The sequence below is a fragment of the Mytilus edulis genome, chromosome 3 (genome assembly GCF_963676685.1).
Source record: "Mytilus edulis chromosome 3, xbMytEdul2.2, whole genome shotgun sequence".
In the NCBI taxonomy this organism is placed as follows: Eukaryota; Metazoa; Mollusca; class Bivalvia; order Mytilida; family Mytilidae; genus Mytilus; species Mytilus edulis.
Genome location: NC_092346.1, coordinates 85,223,774 through 85,240,723, shown reverse-complemented (window position 1 = coordinate 85,240,723; position 16,950 = coordinate 85,223,774). Strand labels below are relative to the sequence as shown.

The 16,950-nt window shown below is 34.1% G+C and overlaps 1 protein-coding gene across 1 annotated transcript; it reads right to left on the bottom strand.

The window, feature by feature from the left end:
- Window positions 1-1,617: 1,617 nt before the first annotated feature.
- LOC139517656 (uncharacterized) lies at window positions 1,618-7,067 on the bottom strand. The gene is made up of 2 exons (XM_071308932.1): window positions 6,638-7,067; window positions 1,618-2,569 (listed from the first exon to the last, which is right to left on the bottom strand). Exons 1-2 carry the CDS (start codon window positions 6,812-6,814, stop codon window positions 1,889-1,891), a joined length of 858 nt encoding a protein of 285 aa, XP_071165033.1. The 5' UTR covers window positions 6,815-7,067; the 3' UTR covers window positions 1,618-1,888.
- Window positions 7,068-16,950: the final 9,883 nt, after the last annotated feature.

Sequence of the window (16,950 nt, the reverse complement as noted above, 5' to 3'; positions counted from 1 at the left end):
TACCTTTCGGAATTCAGTTGGGTATACAGCACACTATTGTTGACCCCTTAATTTTGTCATTTGTTCGACTGCACATTTTGTCATCCATTGCTGTAGTATTATTTAAAAAATCACTGTTTAAATTTCGTACATGCAAGGCCAGAGGCTCCTCATTTGAGACAGGCGCTAAATTGTGACGGGGTAAAAAAATGAATTGTGAGATCTCAACCCTTCCCATTTATATATCTCTAGCCAGCGTAGAAAACACAAAAACACAGTAATACGCATAGAAAACTCAGTTTTAAAGAAGTCAAAGTCCGATGATCGAGGAGGTAACAGAAAAAACTAAGCAAAATGACAATGATACATAAATTAACAAAAGGCTACTATACAGTTACTGACATGCCAGATCCAGAACCTCAATTAAACTGATTGTAGCGTATGTCTTCATTCGTCATATGAAAATTAAGCACGATCCAACCCGTAAGTGGTTTAGTATCATTTCATCATAATGTATACGAGAAGAAGATAACCCGTAGCATGCCAACAACTTGTTTTAGAATAAATGTGTTTATATCCGATACAAAGACCCTATGAATGAATCTAAATTAATACCAAAATATGCTATCTTTTATGATTAGTCTTATGTAGACGAAACGCGTGTCTGGCGTACTAAATTATAATCCTGGTACCTTTGACAACTATTATGACCTGACAACAGTAATGTAAATATATCCGTTATATGTATGGATATTATTTTGTATGCCCTATTTATGGGCATTATGTTTTCTTGTCTGTGCCTCCGTTCGTGCGTTCTTTTGTCTGTTCGTTCGTCCGTCTGTCCCACTTCAGGTTAAAGTTTTTGGTCGAGGTAGTTTTTGATGAAGTTGAAGTCCAATCAACTTGAAACTTAGTACACATGATTCCTTTGATATGATCCTTCTAATTTTAATGCCAAATTAGAGGAGTTACCACATTTTCACGGTCCACTGAACATAGAAAATGATAGTGCGGATTGGGCATCCGTGTACTAAGGACACATGCATGAGTCATACTTGTTTTTAATATATTTATGAAAAGTTGCAGCGTGGATATTTACATCATAAATTTTGAAACACATGGAAATATTTTTTTGAGTATTGGTAAAGTCTTCTCATTTGGGTCACAAAAACCTAAATACTGAAAAATACATGTTGTTGCGCACGCAAATCACGCGAAGTTTCTAGCATTGTTTGATTGTGCGAGGAAAATACGACCATTTGTATGTGTCCTTGGAAGTTTGGATATGTCTGTAACTATGTTTGTATATGGTTTTGTCTTGTACTATTGTCGATTCGCTCAAACATGATTGATTGCTACTAGGCATTGTATCAGTAACTTATTTCATTTCATAAATTGGTTATCACTTTATGAAATCAAATAAGTTGGATTAGTAATCGTCTCTGCTAATGATGGTCATTTTAACTTGTTCAACATGTTTGTGACACTGCTCGGGTAAACGTAGTTGTTTTATAGTAGGCTAGCTAGACGCTTGTCATGTTACCTTTTCAAGTTTTAACTGTTGGACTTTCAAATCTTATCAAATATATATATTGGATGTTTACCCATAAGATTAATTAACCAACCAGCAAACTAAAATTGTATTTTTTTCGTTTAATAAACTCGACTATTGTCAATAAGCTAACGTATAAAAAAAATAAGAACAAAATTTATGAACAAAAACATTATTAATTTATTATTCACAATCTCTTGATGTCATCAAGTTGATGATGATCATGATGGTTTCAATATCTTTTCTGGATAAATTAAAAAAATAATCATTATGAAAACATTGATATGAACCAAATAAAGGCGTATGTGGTTGCAAAAGTTAGCTTGCTTTATTGTAAATGCTTTTAAAAAAATACTTTCAGGTACTGTTTATCATATCATCTCGTGAAAGATTCAACCTTGGCATTCTTTGGATATGCATCAGTCTCTCTCGAGCTCTGTTTGATCTTGGTAACGGACTTGATAACTGAGAGGTTTCCATCGATATTTGCTTTAACTTTTTGTCGATTTCATAAAGAGATTTTTGGTTTCTTCGAATCTGTGTTTGTTCTTTGATGTTTTGGTCAAGAAGTTCTCTTATTGCGTTCTCTTCTTGTCTTAAAACCGCTAAAGCTGCCTCTTGAGTCTGTCTTTCACTGTCAAACATTGTTGTCATCCTCTGTAATTGATTCGACGATGGCAAACCATATCCCCGAGAATTCATACTTTTGATAGCCGCCATTTTTTCCGATAAATTAGAAATTGTTCTCTTGCTTGCATATTTGTCTGATATTTGCGGGATGCTGTAAGGTATTACATCTAATGCTTTGTAATCAGTATTAGCATTATCTTCGTAATAGTCCTCTTTCTTTATATGGTCAATTAATGTGTACTTTTTCCCCATAAAAGCAGTTTCTGCAACATTTGTGTCTAAAATTACATCAGCTACCCAGCTGTCCATTGACGTCCGTAATACCTCGATAAACTTTCGGAAAACACGCATCCCACTTCGACGTAATACACATAGCAGTATATGTACCTGCGATTCGTTGCTTTCTCCCTGCAAAATACGAAGACATTATGTATTTATACAGTTAATCATGTTATATATACTGTTATAGAATGAGTGCATATTCATATACGAATAGAAATTGTATGTGTGAAGAATCGCACACCATACTTTTAAATGAAGTATATATTTGACAGTTAAGTTTAAATAAAAGGAGTTTTTGTTCTTCGACCAATATTAAAAACGACAAAAAGGAACAAACGACAACCACTGAAATACAGGAATCTGACTTTGGGAAAGCACATGCAAAATTGGCGGGGGCTAAATATGTGAGCGCTCAACCCTATCATACCCTTACTTGGGATAGTGGTGTTACAGCACAACACGAAAACAAATTATAAGAATCAGTTGAAAAAGGTAAAAAAAATCATTAAAAAAATGAAAAAATGGAAATGATTGAAGACACTTGCTAAATTTTCACATTGTATAGGGCACTAGTTACGATATATATAATATATATATAAAAATAATAACAGATGTAAGAAGATGTGGTATAAGGGCCAAGTTGTATTTTGTTTAGTTCAATCATTAATGTGAGTAAAATAGTGAAATAATAATTCGCTTTTAGTAGTCAGTATTGTACAATTTTGTCAAACTAAGCTAAGAAACATTGATGGTGAATTATTCACATGCAAGTGATTAACTCAACTTAATTGAATCCGTATGCATATGAACTTTAATTTAACCCCGTAGCTAGGGGTGGATAACGCAATAACTGTGCGTGTTCGGTTATTTAAAGGAAGAGAATGTCAACACTGAAAAAGAAACAAAGGTAAATCATTTGATTGACTGATCCACAAAAAAAACATCATTTTTGTACAGGTAAAAACGATTATTAACATTATTAATCTATAATATGAAATTAAACAGACCTAGAAAAATCCAATTGCATGAGTTCGCGTTCTATTTATATCTATATTTATGTTTATATCGCTTCTATGACCATCGGAGGTCAACTAGATATAGTTAATTAGATGGCGTCAAGACTACAACACATGTACGAAACGAGGCTGTATATTATCGAGTCAATGCCCTGTAAATTGTTTATTTCAGACTTTTTAAAATTTGAATAAATGTTTTACATGTAGTTATAAATCAAATATGAGAATTTAAGTCAAATCGGTGAACATGAATTTGATAGCTATAGTGCTCCTTTGAATATTCGGCCACGATATAGCAATTTATACGTAAAGGGCATACGATACAGTTTCGATCGCATGATGATTTTTTACGAAAATGTGCATACAAGCTATTTTTTCACATAAGCAATTCAAATATGGGAAAAAATATACCTTCATGTGTCTAAACAACCACTATTAAATGATTGAGCTTTACAATTTAACGGAATGTGTATAGCTTAGTTGTTTAAAAGAGTTTGCTAAGTCGTTATCACAAGTTATCTAAGTGGTCAAAATGAGTTACCGAACTCGTTAAGGGACTTATCATTTTTTTATCTGGTCAAAATAAAGGAGGGATCAAGTTTTTTTCTGTATGGGGAGAAAAGGTGGTTCAATTTTTGTATAGTTTCAAAGTGGGGGATCAATGGTTTTTGAACATAGAAATAAATAGTTTTAAACATACTTAAAGAGACAAACAACAGTAAAATGGAAATATATTTTTACCACCCTCCATATACAATTAAGTAAGACATCACATGACTTTGGTGATGTATGAAGCTGCCATTTTGTGTCATTTTGTCCCATATAAAATGCAATGGTGCTTCATAACTCGAATGATCCAGTCGTTATATTACACTGACTTAGATCACTTCATGAACAAGCATTACTGCCAAGTTTTGTTATAATCAGCTTAATAGTTTGAGAGAAATGAAGTATAGATTTATTAAAATGAAATCTATTACCGCAATTTGTGCAAGATGTTGACCAAATATTCAAATCATGCCACATCATGAAGGAATACCGCTATACAGTGTAGAGCAATAAATTCTCCAATAAATGATCAAATATTCAACGTATCTGCATACGAACAGTTGAATATTGATACGAAAGACAATAATATTCCATTGGGTCCATTATACAGTGGAGATCACTTCTAACCTCTCATCAAATCTGACAGTTCTAGCTAGAACAGTTATAACCGAAAACTGATTTGATCAGACCCTGACAGTTCTTCCCTAGAACAGTTTTAAACAGTTCTTCCTAGAACTGACCAAACCACCAAATTTTTGGTCAGTTTTACGACTAGAACAGTCCTACGACTAGAACAGTTCTACAATTAGAACTGATTTGGTCAGTTTTACGGCTAGAATTGATTTAGTCAGCTATATCCATAGAACAGTTTTAATTATTTAAACATAAATAAGTTAACAAAAATAGAATATATATATATATATATATAATTCTCATTTAGAACTGTTCTTGACTATAATCCGGACAGGTTTCTAATGAGAGCCGTGGTGTAGTGGTTAGTGCATCGGACTACTAACACAAAGGTTCCTGATTCGATTCCCGTTTGGGATGAAAATTTCAGGAACTCAATTTTCGGGTCTCCCTTGACACCATCTGCGAGTATGGTCTTGAGGAAACGATGATAGTCCGTCGGAAGGGGACGATAAATGGCTGACCCGTGTTAAGAGAGAGCCATATCTCTTGCACGTTAAAGACACCCTTGTAGATTTCGAAAAAGAGTAGGCTAATGCCGCTACAAGGCAGAACTCGCACCCGCAAAGTGGAAAGGGATTAATATAAGTTGCAAAACTTGTTTCCCAATCCACTATAAATAAATATGTTTAAGCTAATGAGAGGTTAGAAGTGATCTCCACTGTACCTCTCAATCCCTCATTTTGTACTTTTTGGTCTAATAAATACAAATTTGGGGGTAACTATCACACATTTATGAATGAAGTGTTACGATAAATGAGTTATTGAATTGTTCAAGCTGAAAGCATTAAAACTAAAAGTTTACCGACTCACTGGGGGTTTCCATATGGCCTAACGTAAAACTAAGTTTAAGCAGCGTTCAAGGGAGGGACATATGATAGATCCCTCTTAGTAAAATATTAGGGGGATCAAGAAAATTTTACATGTTTGATTTCAAAACGACCAGCCCCCCCCCCCCCCCCCCCCCTCCCACAGGTAAAAAAGATAAGTCCCTAAAACGACTTAAAAATAAAACTCCATCCTGACAATAACCGGACTCGGTACAAATGCATATTGGAATCGATTTGAAATCGTTGAATGGGTGACCAAGAGCTTCTGTGGGTCATCTCCTTATCACAAGATACTGTTTTATAACTGCCTATACGGTCACCATGCAAATCTTAGAAAATTTAAAAAAAACAACTGCAATCCACAATAAACATAGTTTTTTAAAACATGTTTTCAAGATCACATGTTCTTTTAAATGAGACGTCGCAAGGTCACAGGTCGGATTATACCATGTTGGAGCCCCATTAATCTTATTTAAGCTTCCATTACCTTTCCTTATGAATCCGTAATCCTATAAACATTAATCGTAGACTAACCCCTAATAAATTTGTATTAAATGCTTACACAGAAAGAATGTTTTGTACATTTGGTTTTACCACTTGTGATCGATTACAGTTTGATATAATCGTATAAATATTTTTAAGTGCAATAAAATGTACGAACAATTTGTCCCAGTGTATGAACCACATTTATATGGCATATAAAAACACAATGAACAGATGAATGGTCAAAATCTTAGCACTACAGTTGTAAACATATATATGACACTTAAAAAAAGCGTTGTATGCGATATGCAGTGACAAATGCGCAGCACAAGTGCGACGTTTAAGAAAAGGTCACTCACAACCGTGAAACTCAATCGTTCAAATTAATTCTGAATGACAAATTTGAATACACAAAATCATTCAACAACAGAAAATATATCACAAAAACTAAATATCACTCCGTAGTCCATTCCTTGTCTATCGCTTCTCACTTATTTTTTACGTGCATGATTTTTGATATTGAATCAAAAATAATTATTCATTTATTATTTGTTGAAGAGTTTATTGTGTCCTAATGCTTAAACCCTAGCAATTTCAATCGTGGCATAATATTTCAAACAACTTACTTTCATTTTAACATTAGCCATATCATTGAGAACTCCGGTTGTTCGTAGCTTGCCTACTATTGACGATGACAAAACCATGTGTCGTTTAAGAAATCCTTCATTTTTATCAATCACGGCATTCACTATTTTGTCTTCGTCTGAACCGTAGTCTTTACTTAAATTCAGTCTGTACGACATGGTTATCAGTACAGTTTAATTGTACATCAATACTGTTGATTTTTTCTCAAGAAATTAGCTAAAATATGAAAGTCTAACATACATCAATTTTGATATAAATGTTTCTGTTCCGAGTTAGCTGATCTACATTGCATTCCACAAAGAATGGCATGTCGCTCCTTGACAATATACTATATAAACATAACCATTGTCAATATCAAATAATATTCTCTCTCGCTATGAACAATAACACCTTTCTACAGACATGTATTGAAAAGTTTAAATTGTAGCACCTAGCAGTTTAAATTCTAAAGCTTATAGACCTAACTTATAATTCACCATTCAATGATTTGAAATGTTATTCCTTTGTTCATCGGAGACTTCAATTTATTTTCTGTCAAGAAATCATTTTTCGAAATAAAAGGAATACGATTTAAAGATTTTATTTTTGAAAAGCAAATAATTCATAAAAATTTAGTATAAATGGTACGTTGTGTGTACAACGTTTAGGTCTTTAAAAAATCTGTATTTTAAACTGTGTTACTTAAACATAAAAAGGGTAACATAATAATCCCAAAAATAGTCTAATAGTACACCAAACCATTCTCACCATCAAAATCAAATTCCTATGAACAAAAATAAACAATTGGGAACAAGATAAGATTTGATGCAATTATCATTCTATTCTATATACCAAACATACTTTATTATATATGCGTTAAAAATGTAAAAGGCAACTACCGTACGAATTCAGAACGACAGTTATTTATCTGTGACTACTGTGGTATTTTTTTCTCGGCATTTATCAATTGTTCCCAAGTCAGACTGAAACTGAGGTAGAAACAAGATCTAGAAAATAGTGGATAACAGGATAGGGCCCGGTGACCAAGACGTTTCCAGTACAAAAGTAAAACTACAACACCAGTGATGTTAAAATCGTGTGTAAATGAGAGTTTGCAGATTGCAGAAAACAAATGTCGTACAACAAAAGGATGCGAACAGAAAAGATTAGGAGGGCGAATATGCAACAATACAAAACAAAACAATCGTTATAATCGTTGGTGAAAATGATGTCTCTTTCAAAAACACCCAGAACGTTTAAAATTATGATTTAATGTTACAAATAGTAAGATGCATTCCAAGCGTATATTGAAATTGTACAGACAGAAATTTGACCAAGAAGGAATGTAGAATATATGTATATGTTTATAATACTTTTATGCAAAGGATTCCAACATAAATCAACATTAAATTCGCTAATTTAAAACATTTTGTTGAAACTCAAGAGTTGGCTAGCCGTACTGTTTGTTTCCATTTACTACAATACCGTGATACAATTCACATAAAAAAGGCAGTGGCTGACTATTTTGCAGGCACCGGCAAAATATAGCAAATAAACTATTTTGCCGGCTATTATTAAAATATCATAATTCAAGTCGGCAATATAGTTTATGTTTCAAAAGTTTGATTTGATTTTTTAAAAGTTATATTGATTGACGTTGTTAAATTGTATACTGTTTAATCGAATTTATGAGCCAAGGAGTTTTTTACTTTATCATTTTTTTTTATATGAAAAATACAGTTAAAAGATCTGATATTTTTATTCTTATGCATACATGTAGCATTAAACCGACTGACTTTGGAAATAATTTGAGATACATGTTTAGACATAATTTCATTACAACAAATGGATGCTCAATATTTTTATTTTGTTTATTTCTTGTAATAAATTCTTATTCGTTATTTACACTTGGGCTAACAAATGTTTTAAAACGATCATATGTCTCAAATATTGCTAGCTGCTTTTATATTTAACTATACTGGTATATCAGAAATCATGTATTTTATTATTTTATGTTAACAATTACAATTTATTTGTTAGGTAATACTTAACTATCGATTCAAAAACAAAAACAAAAATGAAAGTAACGAACATCAAGATGTGTAGAAGAATTAGAAAAATCACTCAACATTGCAATAGCCAGAAATACCAACATCATGTTAACAGGAGACTTTAATTGTCCAGATATAAGCTCGGAAACATCAACAGATAAAACGAGTCAGACGCAAACGATAAAGAAATCCCAAACAAACCTCCTTTATTTAGTATTCATCACCAATCCATCTTTAGTTAAAGCATAAAAAACGCATCAGGCATATCAGATCATGAAATGGTGATAACAGACAGACACTAAGTTATACTATCAATGCAGCAAACCAAGAAAATGCTATATCTACTCACAGACAAATTGGGAAAAATAAAATGAAGACATCTCTAAAACACCAACAAGAATTAAGCAATCAAGGCTCAAATGTCCAAGAAATTAGTGATTCCAAAGCATTGACAAACATTTATCATCAAAAGAAATTCGCTACAAAATAGCCTTCCCTGGATAACATACAAAATAAGGAATATGTTCAAAAAGAAAAGCCGATTATACCACCAAGCTTCAAGAACAAAAAAATGGTCAAAGTACATGCACTTCCAAAAGGAAGTCAAAAGTCAAATAAGGAAAACCGAATGGCCATATATCAACGACACCATACTAAACGGCCAAGAAACAAACAATACCAAGCCATAATTCCAACAAATACATCAAATCAAAAAAAAATGACAACAGTGGAGTAGCAACTTACAAAACAAAGGGAAACTCATTACCGACAGCAAAAGGAAAGCTGAAGTACTAATACAACAATTCAAATCGGTTTTCACAATAGATAAATAGGCAACAATACCAGACACAACAAAACATATTGAGGAATCTATACCAAACCTCATATTATTAACAGAAAAGGGACTAGAAAAACTACTGAAAGATGTCAACCCATCAAAAGCTTCTGGGCCAGATGGATTTCCAAACAGAATTTTGAAAGAATATGCAAGCCAAATTACACCAGGACTGACAGCAATCTTTCAAAAATCTATAGACACTGGAACCCTTCCACAAGACGCAAACATATTATGCGTTTTCAAAAAAAAAAACACGATAAACATGCTGCTGAGAATTACAGACCTGTATCGTTAGCATCAGTACCATGTAAGATCCTGGAACATATAATATGCAGGAATATAAACCCAAATACTTATCACTATGCACAACTTCATGAACGCATATGATGCCGGACTACAAACCGATATTGCCATACTAAAATTCTCCAAGGCTTTCGATACAGTACCCCATAAGAAACTACTAAAAAACATGGGCGATTATGGAACTCGTGGGCCAATAAACAACTGACTGAATATGTTTTTGACAAACAGGAAAATGAAAGTGGTAGAGGAGGGGGAACAATTAGAAGATTTGACAATACGCAGCAACATCTATGCTGAAAAATTGTTATACTGAACAATTTTCATTAGCATTTTTTAATTTCAAATTCCGGTTTATAAATGAGTAGTGGAGATGTTCCATTCGTCTTAACTCGGCCGAGGAGAGTAGCGGATTCTACCAAGAATTGTCGAATGGTAATTGTTCATAAGAAATAAATTCGTTATCTTGGTGTAATTGATTTTTTCAATCATTAGAGAAACAGATTCTTACATAGTTACTCGTGGATTATCGGATTTATCCAATCTCGATAGTTAAATTATAAATTTTACTATCACGATTGGATAAATCCGATCATCCACTGGTATCAATGTAAGAATCTATATGTACAACCCTGATTACACCAAGATAACTAATAGTATTGGTATCGACAACGTATTCATACAGATAGGCCTACAGAGAACAGTTTAGTTATATACGAATCATTGTGATATAAATAGATTCCATGGTCACTGCTTTTATTGCGGTCTTTATAGTTACCCTATAAAAGAGGCTTATGCATACCATAAGGCCATGATAACCGGGTGTTGCTAAACGGCGGAAGCGGAAACGGAAACGGAACCGAAACGGAAAGAATTGACATCTTTTCTTTTTGGTTATCTCATCTACATAGGCATGTTTTATATAGTATAATACATGTTTACAAGAAAAAAAAACCCAGATGAATAAATTTAAAATAAAAGATTTTAGAGCATAAAGTATTGAAATAATTAGCACGAATTGATGTGAAAAAAAGTGGCGGAAAATTAGTAGCCTACATGGATATACGGTTTGCACAGTGTCCTTACCAATTAGGTAGTCGTAGTTATGTCCTAGTGATTTCAAAATCAAAATGTCCACACTCAGTCTGCTTTAAATATCATACCGCTTAATTCTTATCTGAAAAATCCGTCCCTCTCAAGTAGCCGTGATTTGTTTTTCTTTATAATATTGAAATGGAAAATAGTGTTACTCATTCAGTATGATGCTTTACTATTATTTAAAATATTAAAAGATAGGCGAAAGTTACCAAAGGGACATTCAAACTCACAAGTCGAAAACAAACTGACAGCGCCATGACTAAAAACACAAACAATATACCAAAGACTACAAAACAAATAGACTAACAGACTAACAATAGTACACAAAACACAATATATAAACTAAAACAGCACATAGTTGCAACTGCGATATTTACGAAAAGCATTGTTGGTTTTATAATAATCAAGCTGGTAACGCATTATGTTGGAGCATACTATATGTTAGAGCATCTTCGAGAGAATGCATAGCGCAAATGCACAACTGTCTGCTGTTGTTCATCACCAGGTATTAAGCTGGTATTGATGATTGTTGAAAAAGTAGTGAATAATGATATGATATATAGCTGTTAATTCATTATATATTTTTTTAGACATTCTATTGCTAATTTATCTTGACCTTCATACTTTTGATGTATTGAGTCCATATTCTTTTTTTTTTACTCGCCCTACTTAAATTATTATGACTTTCCATTTTGGATTTAACGGTTTATTTAGTGGTACATATTTAGTTGATCAATGTCTTCGCTTTCTGCTGATTTTCGTCTTTAGTGGTGGTATACTTTGAAAGTTCTTTTTTTTTATCTGACCTGGACCTACCAAGTGAGCTTTTTATGTCACTTAAAGTCCATTGTTCGTTTTCGTCTATGCCAACTTTTCTTAAAATCTTCTCTGAAACTACTGGGCCAAATTTTACCAAGAACATGTCTTAAAGGAAGTCGTATGACAGTTTTAGTTAAACTTATCAACAATTATCATTGGTGTATCTAGTTTAAAAAGTGTGCTGGATTACCCTGCCTGCCAGCTAAGATAACTGACATGGTCGATATGTCTTCGTCTGTGCCTCCTGATGTACTGAAAATAATTCCAAGGTAGGTGAATTGTTGTACATCTTCAACAGTAAAGTCGTCGATCTTTAGACAATCTTCAAGACGTGTTGTGAGGGTCCATCCAATGCCTTTGGGATCTTTGTAGGCTGATTTACCAACCCAGTCAACTACTATTAGGAAAAATATAGGAGAGAGAATACAACCTTGACGTACCCCAGTTGTAACAGGGAATGATTCGGTCATAGTTCCACCATGTATAACTTGACAGGAAAATTGGTCGTATAGCAGTTTTATCATTTTGATGATCTTTTGTGGAATTCCATAGTGTGCCAGAATGTCCCAGAGGACCTGATGATCAATGCTATCAAAAGCTCTCTGAAAATCAACAAATTTTAGGTATAGTGTTGACTGCCATTCTATTGTCTGTTCGATGATAATTCTCAATGTGGCTATTTGGTCTACACATGATCTTTCTTGTCTAAAGCCAGCTCGTCCATCTTTAAGTATCTTGCCGACTTTATTTTTCATTCTGCTAAGGATGGTGCTACAGAGAAGTTTACTAGGTATGGACGATAAAATGATATCTCCCCAGTTTTTGCAAAACGACTTGTTACCTTTCTTGGGGATTTTTACTAAAAGTCTTTTACTCCAATCATCTGGTATTTCTTCTTCTTCCCAGATTTTATTCAGAAATTGTAACAGGCTAAGGACAGATGTATCATTCAAGACTTTTATAGCTTCTGGTGGTATGTTATCAATTGCGCCTGCTTTTCCATTTTTTAGATTTTTGATAGCTTTGGTAACTTCAGTTTTTGTTATTTTGGTGGTTTTGATGTTTAATATTGGACCAGTTTGTAATTCAGGTGGATCTGTAGGTGGTGGCCGGTTAAGAACCTGCTCGAAATGTTCTTTCCACCTTTCAAGTTGATCTTCCAGTTTAGTGACGGTATTGCTGTCTTTTTCTTTGATTGGTGTATTTGAAGTTGGTGGTTTACGACTTAATTGCTTTGTAATGTTGTATAGGGTTTTGGTTTCTCCCTTGCTACAGGCGGCTTCGGCTTCTTTGGCTAGTTGTTCTACGAAGTTCCTTTTATCTTGTTTGCAGCTTTTCTTCACCTCTTTATCTTATTGCTATACTGTTCTTGTGTCTGTTTTTTCTGCTGTCTAGTTATAGCAGTTAGAACTTTTTCTTTCACTTCTTTCCTTTACAATTTTCCAGGTATTTTCTTTTCATTACTTGCGGTTTTGTTGGAGATAGCCGACAGTTTCTTCAAATGCTTGAACAATAGAATCTCTGGTCATTTCCCATGCTGTGTTGATGCTAGTTGTAGATTCTCAAGTACACTAAATTTGTTTTGTAGCAGAATGTGGTAGTCTTGAACAACTTTAGGGTCTTTGAATAGATCAACATTAAATTTCTTTCTTCTAGATTTAGCTTTTTTTGTTGAAAGTAGTTTTAGTTGTATCTTTACAATGATTAGGTGGTGATCTGATGCTATATCGGCTCCGCTCTTGTTTCGCACATCTTGTAGAGATGACCTCCATCTTTTGGATATAGCAATATGGTATATCTGATTTGCTGTCACTCCATTTGGCGAAACTCAAGTAAATTTGTGGCAGTTTTTATGGGGGAAGAGTGTACCTATTATTTCTAGACTGTTTACAGCACAGAAATCAGCAAAGATTTCACCGTTCTCATTCATTTCACCGATTCCATTTGGTCCCATTTCTCTTTCTCTCCCTGTCCTGTCCTTACCCATCTTTGCATTGAGGTCTCCTATTATCATCAGGATGTCGCGTTTTGGCACAAAATTTACAGTGGCTTGCAGAGAGTTGTAAAAGTCATCTTTCTCTTCTACATCTGCATTATTTGTTGGTGAGTAAACCTGAATTATAGTTGTTTTTTGAAATTTTGTGTCAAACCTGGCAGTGATTATTCTAGATGACACAGGATTCCATTCTAAAGAGAGACTGCTTTGCCTTTTTAGTAAGCATGGATCCAACACCTTTATCATGAGTGTCAGTGGCGTTTTTGTTACCAGAGTAGATGATGGTATGACCAGTGTTTAACATTGTCATGCCAGATGTATTCCATCTTACTTCACTGAGTCCTAAAATTTCAATACTGTATCTGGCCATTTTTTGGCTGTCTGCAAGCTCTTTCCACTTTGATACAGTGTTCGTACATTCCAAGTCCCAATTTTGGTTGGATACTTAGGTGAAAACAACTTCATCGGCCTTCGCGTCATATGTTGTCCTCGTGGTTTTGATTTTGTGTTTACCTCTATCTCAAGCCGTTGACGAGTAAGAGGGTTTTCTTTTGTAGTCGTTTCTGTAACGAAATATTTTTTAAAAGTTAGGGGTGTTGGCCCTAAGCTAAACCTTGTACGTGAAGGGTCGAGTTGTTCTGTAGGGGTTTCCCATCCCTTAGACAATTGCTGTTGCTAACGAGTTCCATCTACCCTGATTTTCTGTTTGGATTAACTTCCATAGCCTTTGACTATTCCCAAATCAACCACAAGGCAGTGGGGCATTTAACTCATATCTGGGGAAAGGTTGATGAGAGCCAGGACGTGTCCACTCGCCGGTGGGCCTGCACTCTGCATCTCTAAGGCCCTTGCTGCTCTGAGATCCCTTGCAAATTAGCCTGAGATACAAGACCCCAGTATCCGTGTATTGCCGCGAGGAGGCATTGCAAGAGTCTTGATGGTGAAGAGGCTTTGTACCAGCAGGAGAGGCTGACGCACTAGCTCTGCTCTCTTTTTGTCCATAAAGTGGACTAGCTGATGGTGGGTGTTAAGTCTATGACATCACCACACTAGACGCATATCACTATCTTGTGTGCAAACACACCAATACAGAAATATAGAAAGTTGAGCTCTACTAAATGCTCATTCACGTCAAAACGGTCAAATTATTTCTTATAGGAGTTATCACCCTTATACATGTATGACAAATTTACCACTTTCCATGTTTGCCTATAGTATAGACAAATATGAAAATATTTCAACACTATTAATTGCAAAAGTTACCAGCAACACAAGATTTACAAGGAGTTCAAAATATCCGGCGAAATCGTTAGAGACTCGTTATTAGTCTTCGCTTTTGATGATTTTACCAATCTTTGATGCTTTAATCAATTATCTTGAAAACTATTAAGGCCAATACCTAGCCTTGAAACTATTAAAACAAAAATGATCAGCGAGACAAGATCTAAAAATAAGTTAATACATCCGTTATAGTAAGTATACTTTTTAAAGTAAATTAATGATAACGGACGACTTTTCATCCTCTCTTGTGTTTTGGATAAAAACTAAAGAAGATACAGATATTTTTTTCATGAACTATTCAAGTTTATAATGTTGGAGAGTTCCCGTTGTTAAAAATGCACATAAACCTAGATGACTGGCTCGTGCTCTTTATAGCCTCTTGTTTTTTTAGCTGCCAATGTTATGTATTTCCAAAACTGTTTGCTATTTTCTTAGATATCTACAATGTAGATTTTTTTGTCAACACAATTAGTGTGTGATTTCACTTATACTTCAGTCTTTATTTACTTTCGTAGTTCTTACCATTTCCCCCCTCTACATTCCGTCCATATAAATATTTTTTTCCGTTTCCGTTTCCGTTCCGTTTCCCGTTTCCGCCGTTTAGCAACACCCCAATAACCATCTGAAAAGTGTAACAAACAATTATTTTTTTTTACAATTTTCTGAATTTTTATACCGTGATAGAATAGAATAGAATAGAATCGGGTATTTTTATTTCCCAAAGTACAGGGCCCATAAAGGGAATACAATCAGATACAAATGATTGACATAATATATTGGTTACAACAACAATATAATAGTCACAGAGTACATGTAAACATATACATACATATCTTGATATCTATATCACTAATGGAAAGCTGAATACTAAAATTTATGATAAAAGGGATGATTTTTCATTTCCTATCGTTAATTATCCGTTTTTAGATGGTGACGTTCCCTTGTCACCATCTTACGGTGTTTATATATCTCAACTTGTACGATTCGCTCGTGTATGTAACAATGTTTTAGATTTTAACGAGAGAAATTTATGTATTACTGAAAAATTATTACACCAGGGTTTTCGATATCACAAACTAGTCAAAACATTTACTAAATTTTATCATCGGTATAAGGACATCATTCGTAAATATAGCTCTACATGCAGACTTCTAATACGTTCAGGTATTTCACATCATGGCCAATTTTTTATATTTCGGAAATATTCTTTATAAAGCACAAAGGTGTCAGTATTCACCTCAGAAACTTACAAAACCTTTGAATAGACTTATTAAGAAGGGATATATAATTACGATACTGTTGTCAAGTCATTAAAGATTGCATATTTTGGCGTTAATATTGAGTCACTGATAAGGTCTTTGCATCGGAACTAAACACATTTATTCTAAAAACAGTTGTTGGCATGACACGGGTTATGTTCTTCTCATATATGTTATGATGGTATGATACTAAACCCCTAACGGGAAGGATTGTGCCTGATGTTCATATGATGAAATCATAATCTTTCAGTCAGTTTAATTGAAGTCTGGAGCTGGCATGTCAGTTAACTGCTAGTAGTCTGTTGTTATTTATGTATTATTGTCATTTTGTTTATTTCCTTTGGTTACATCTTCTGACATCAGACTCGGACTTCTCTTGAACCGAATTTTAATGTGCGTATTGTTATGCGTTTACTTTTCTACATTGGTTAGGGGGAGGGTTGAGATCTCACTGGACTAGTATATATTTGTTTAGGGGCCAGCTGAAGGACGCCTCCGGGTGCGGGAATTTCTCGCTACATTGAAGACCTGTTGGTGACCCTCTGCTGTTGTTTTTTATTTGGTCGGGTTGTTGTCTCTTTGACACATTCCCCATTTCCATTCTCAATTTTATATATCAGTATATTAGCATTGGTCAGAATTAGAGAAAAAAAAAACCAACAACATAAATATT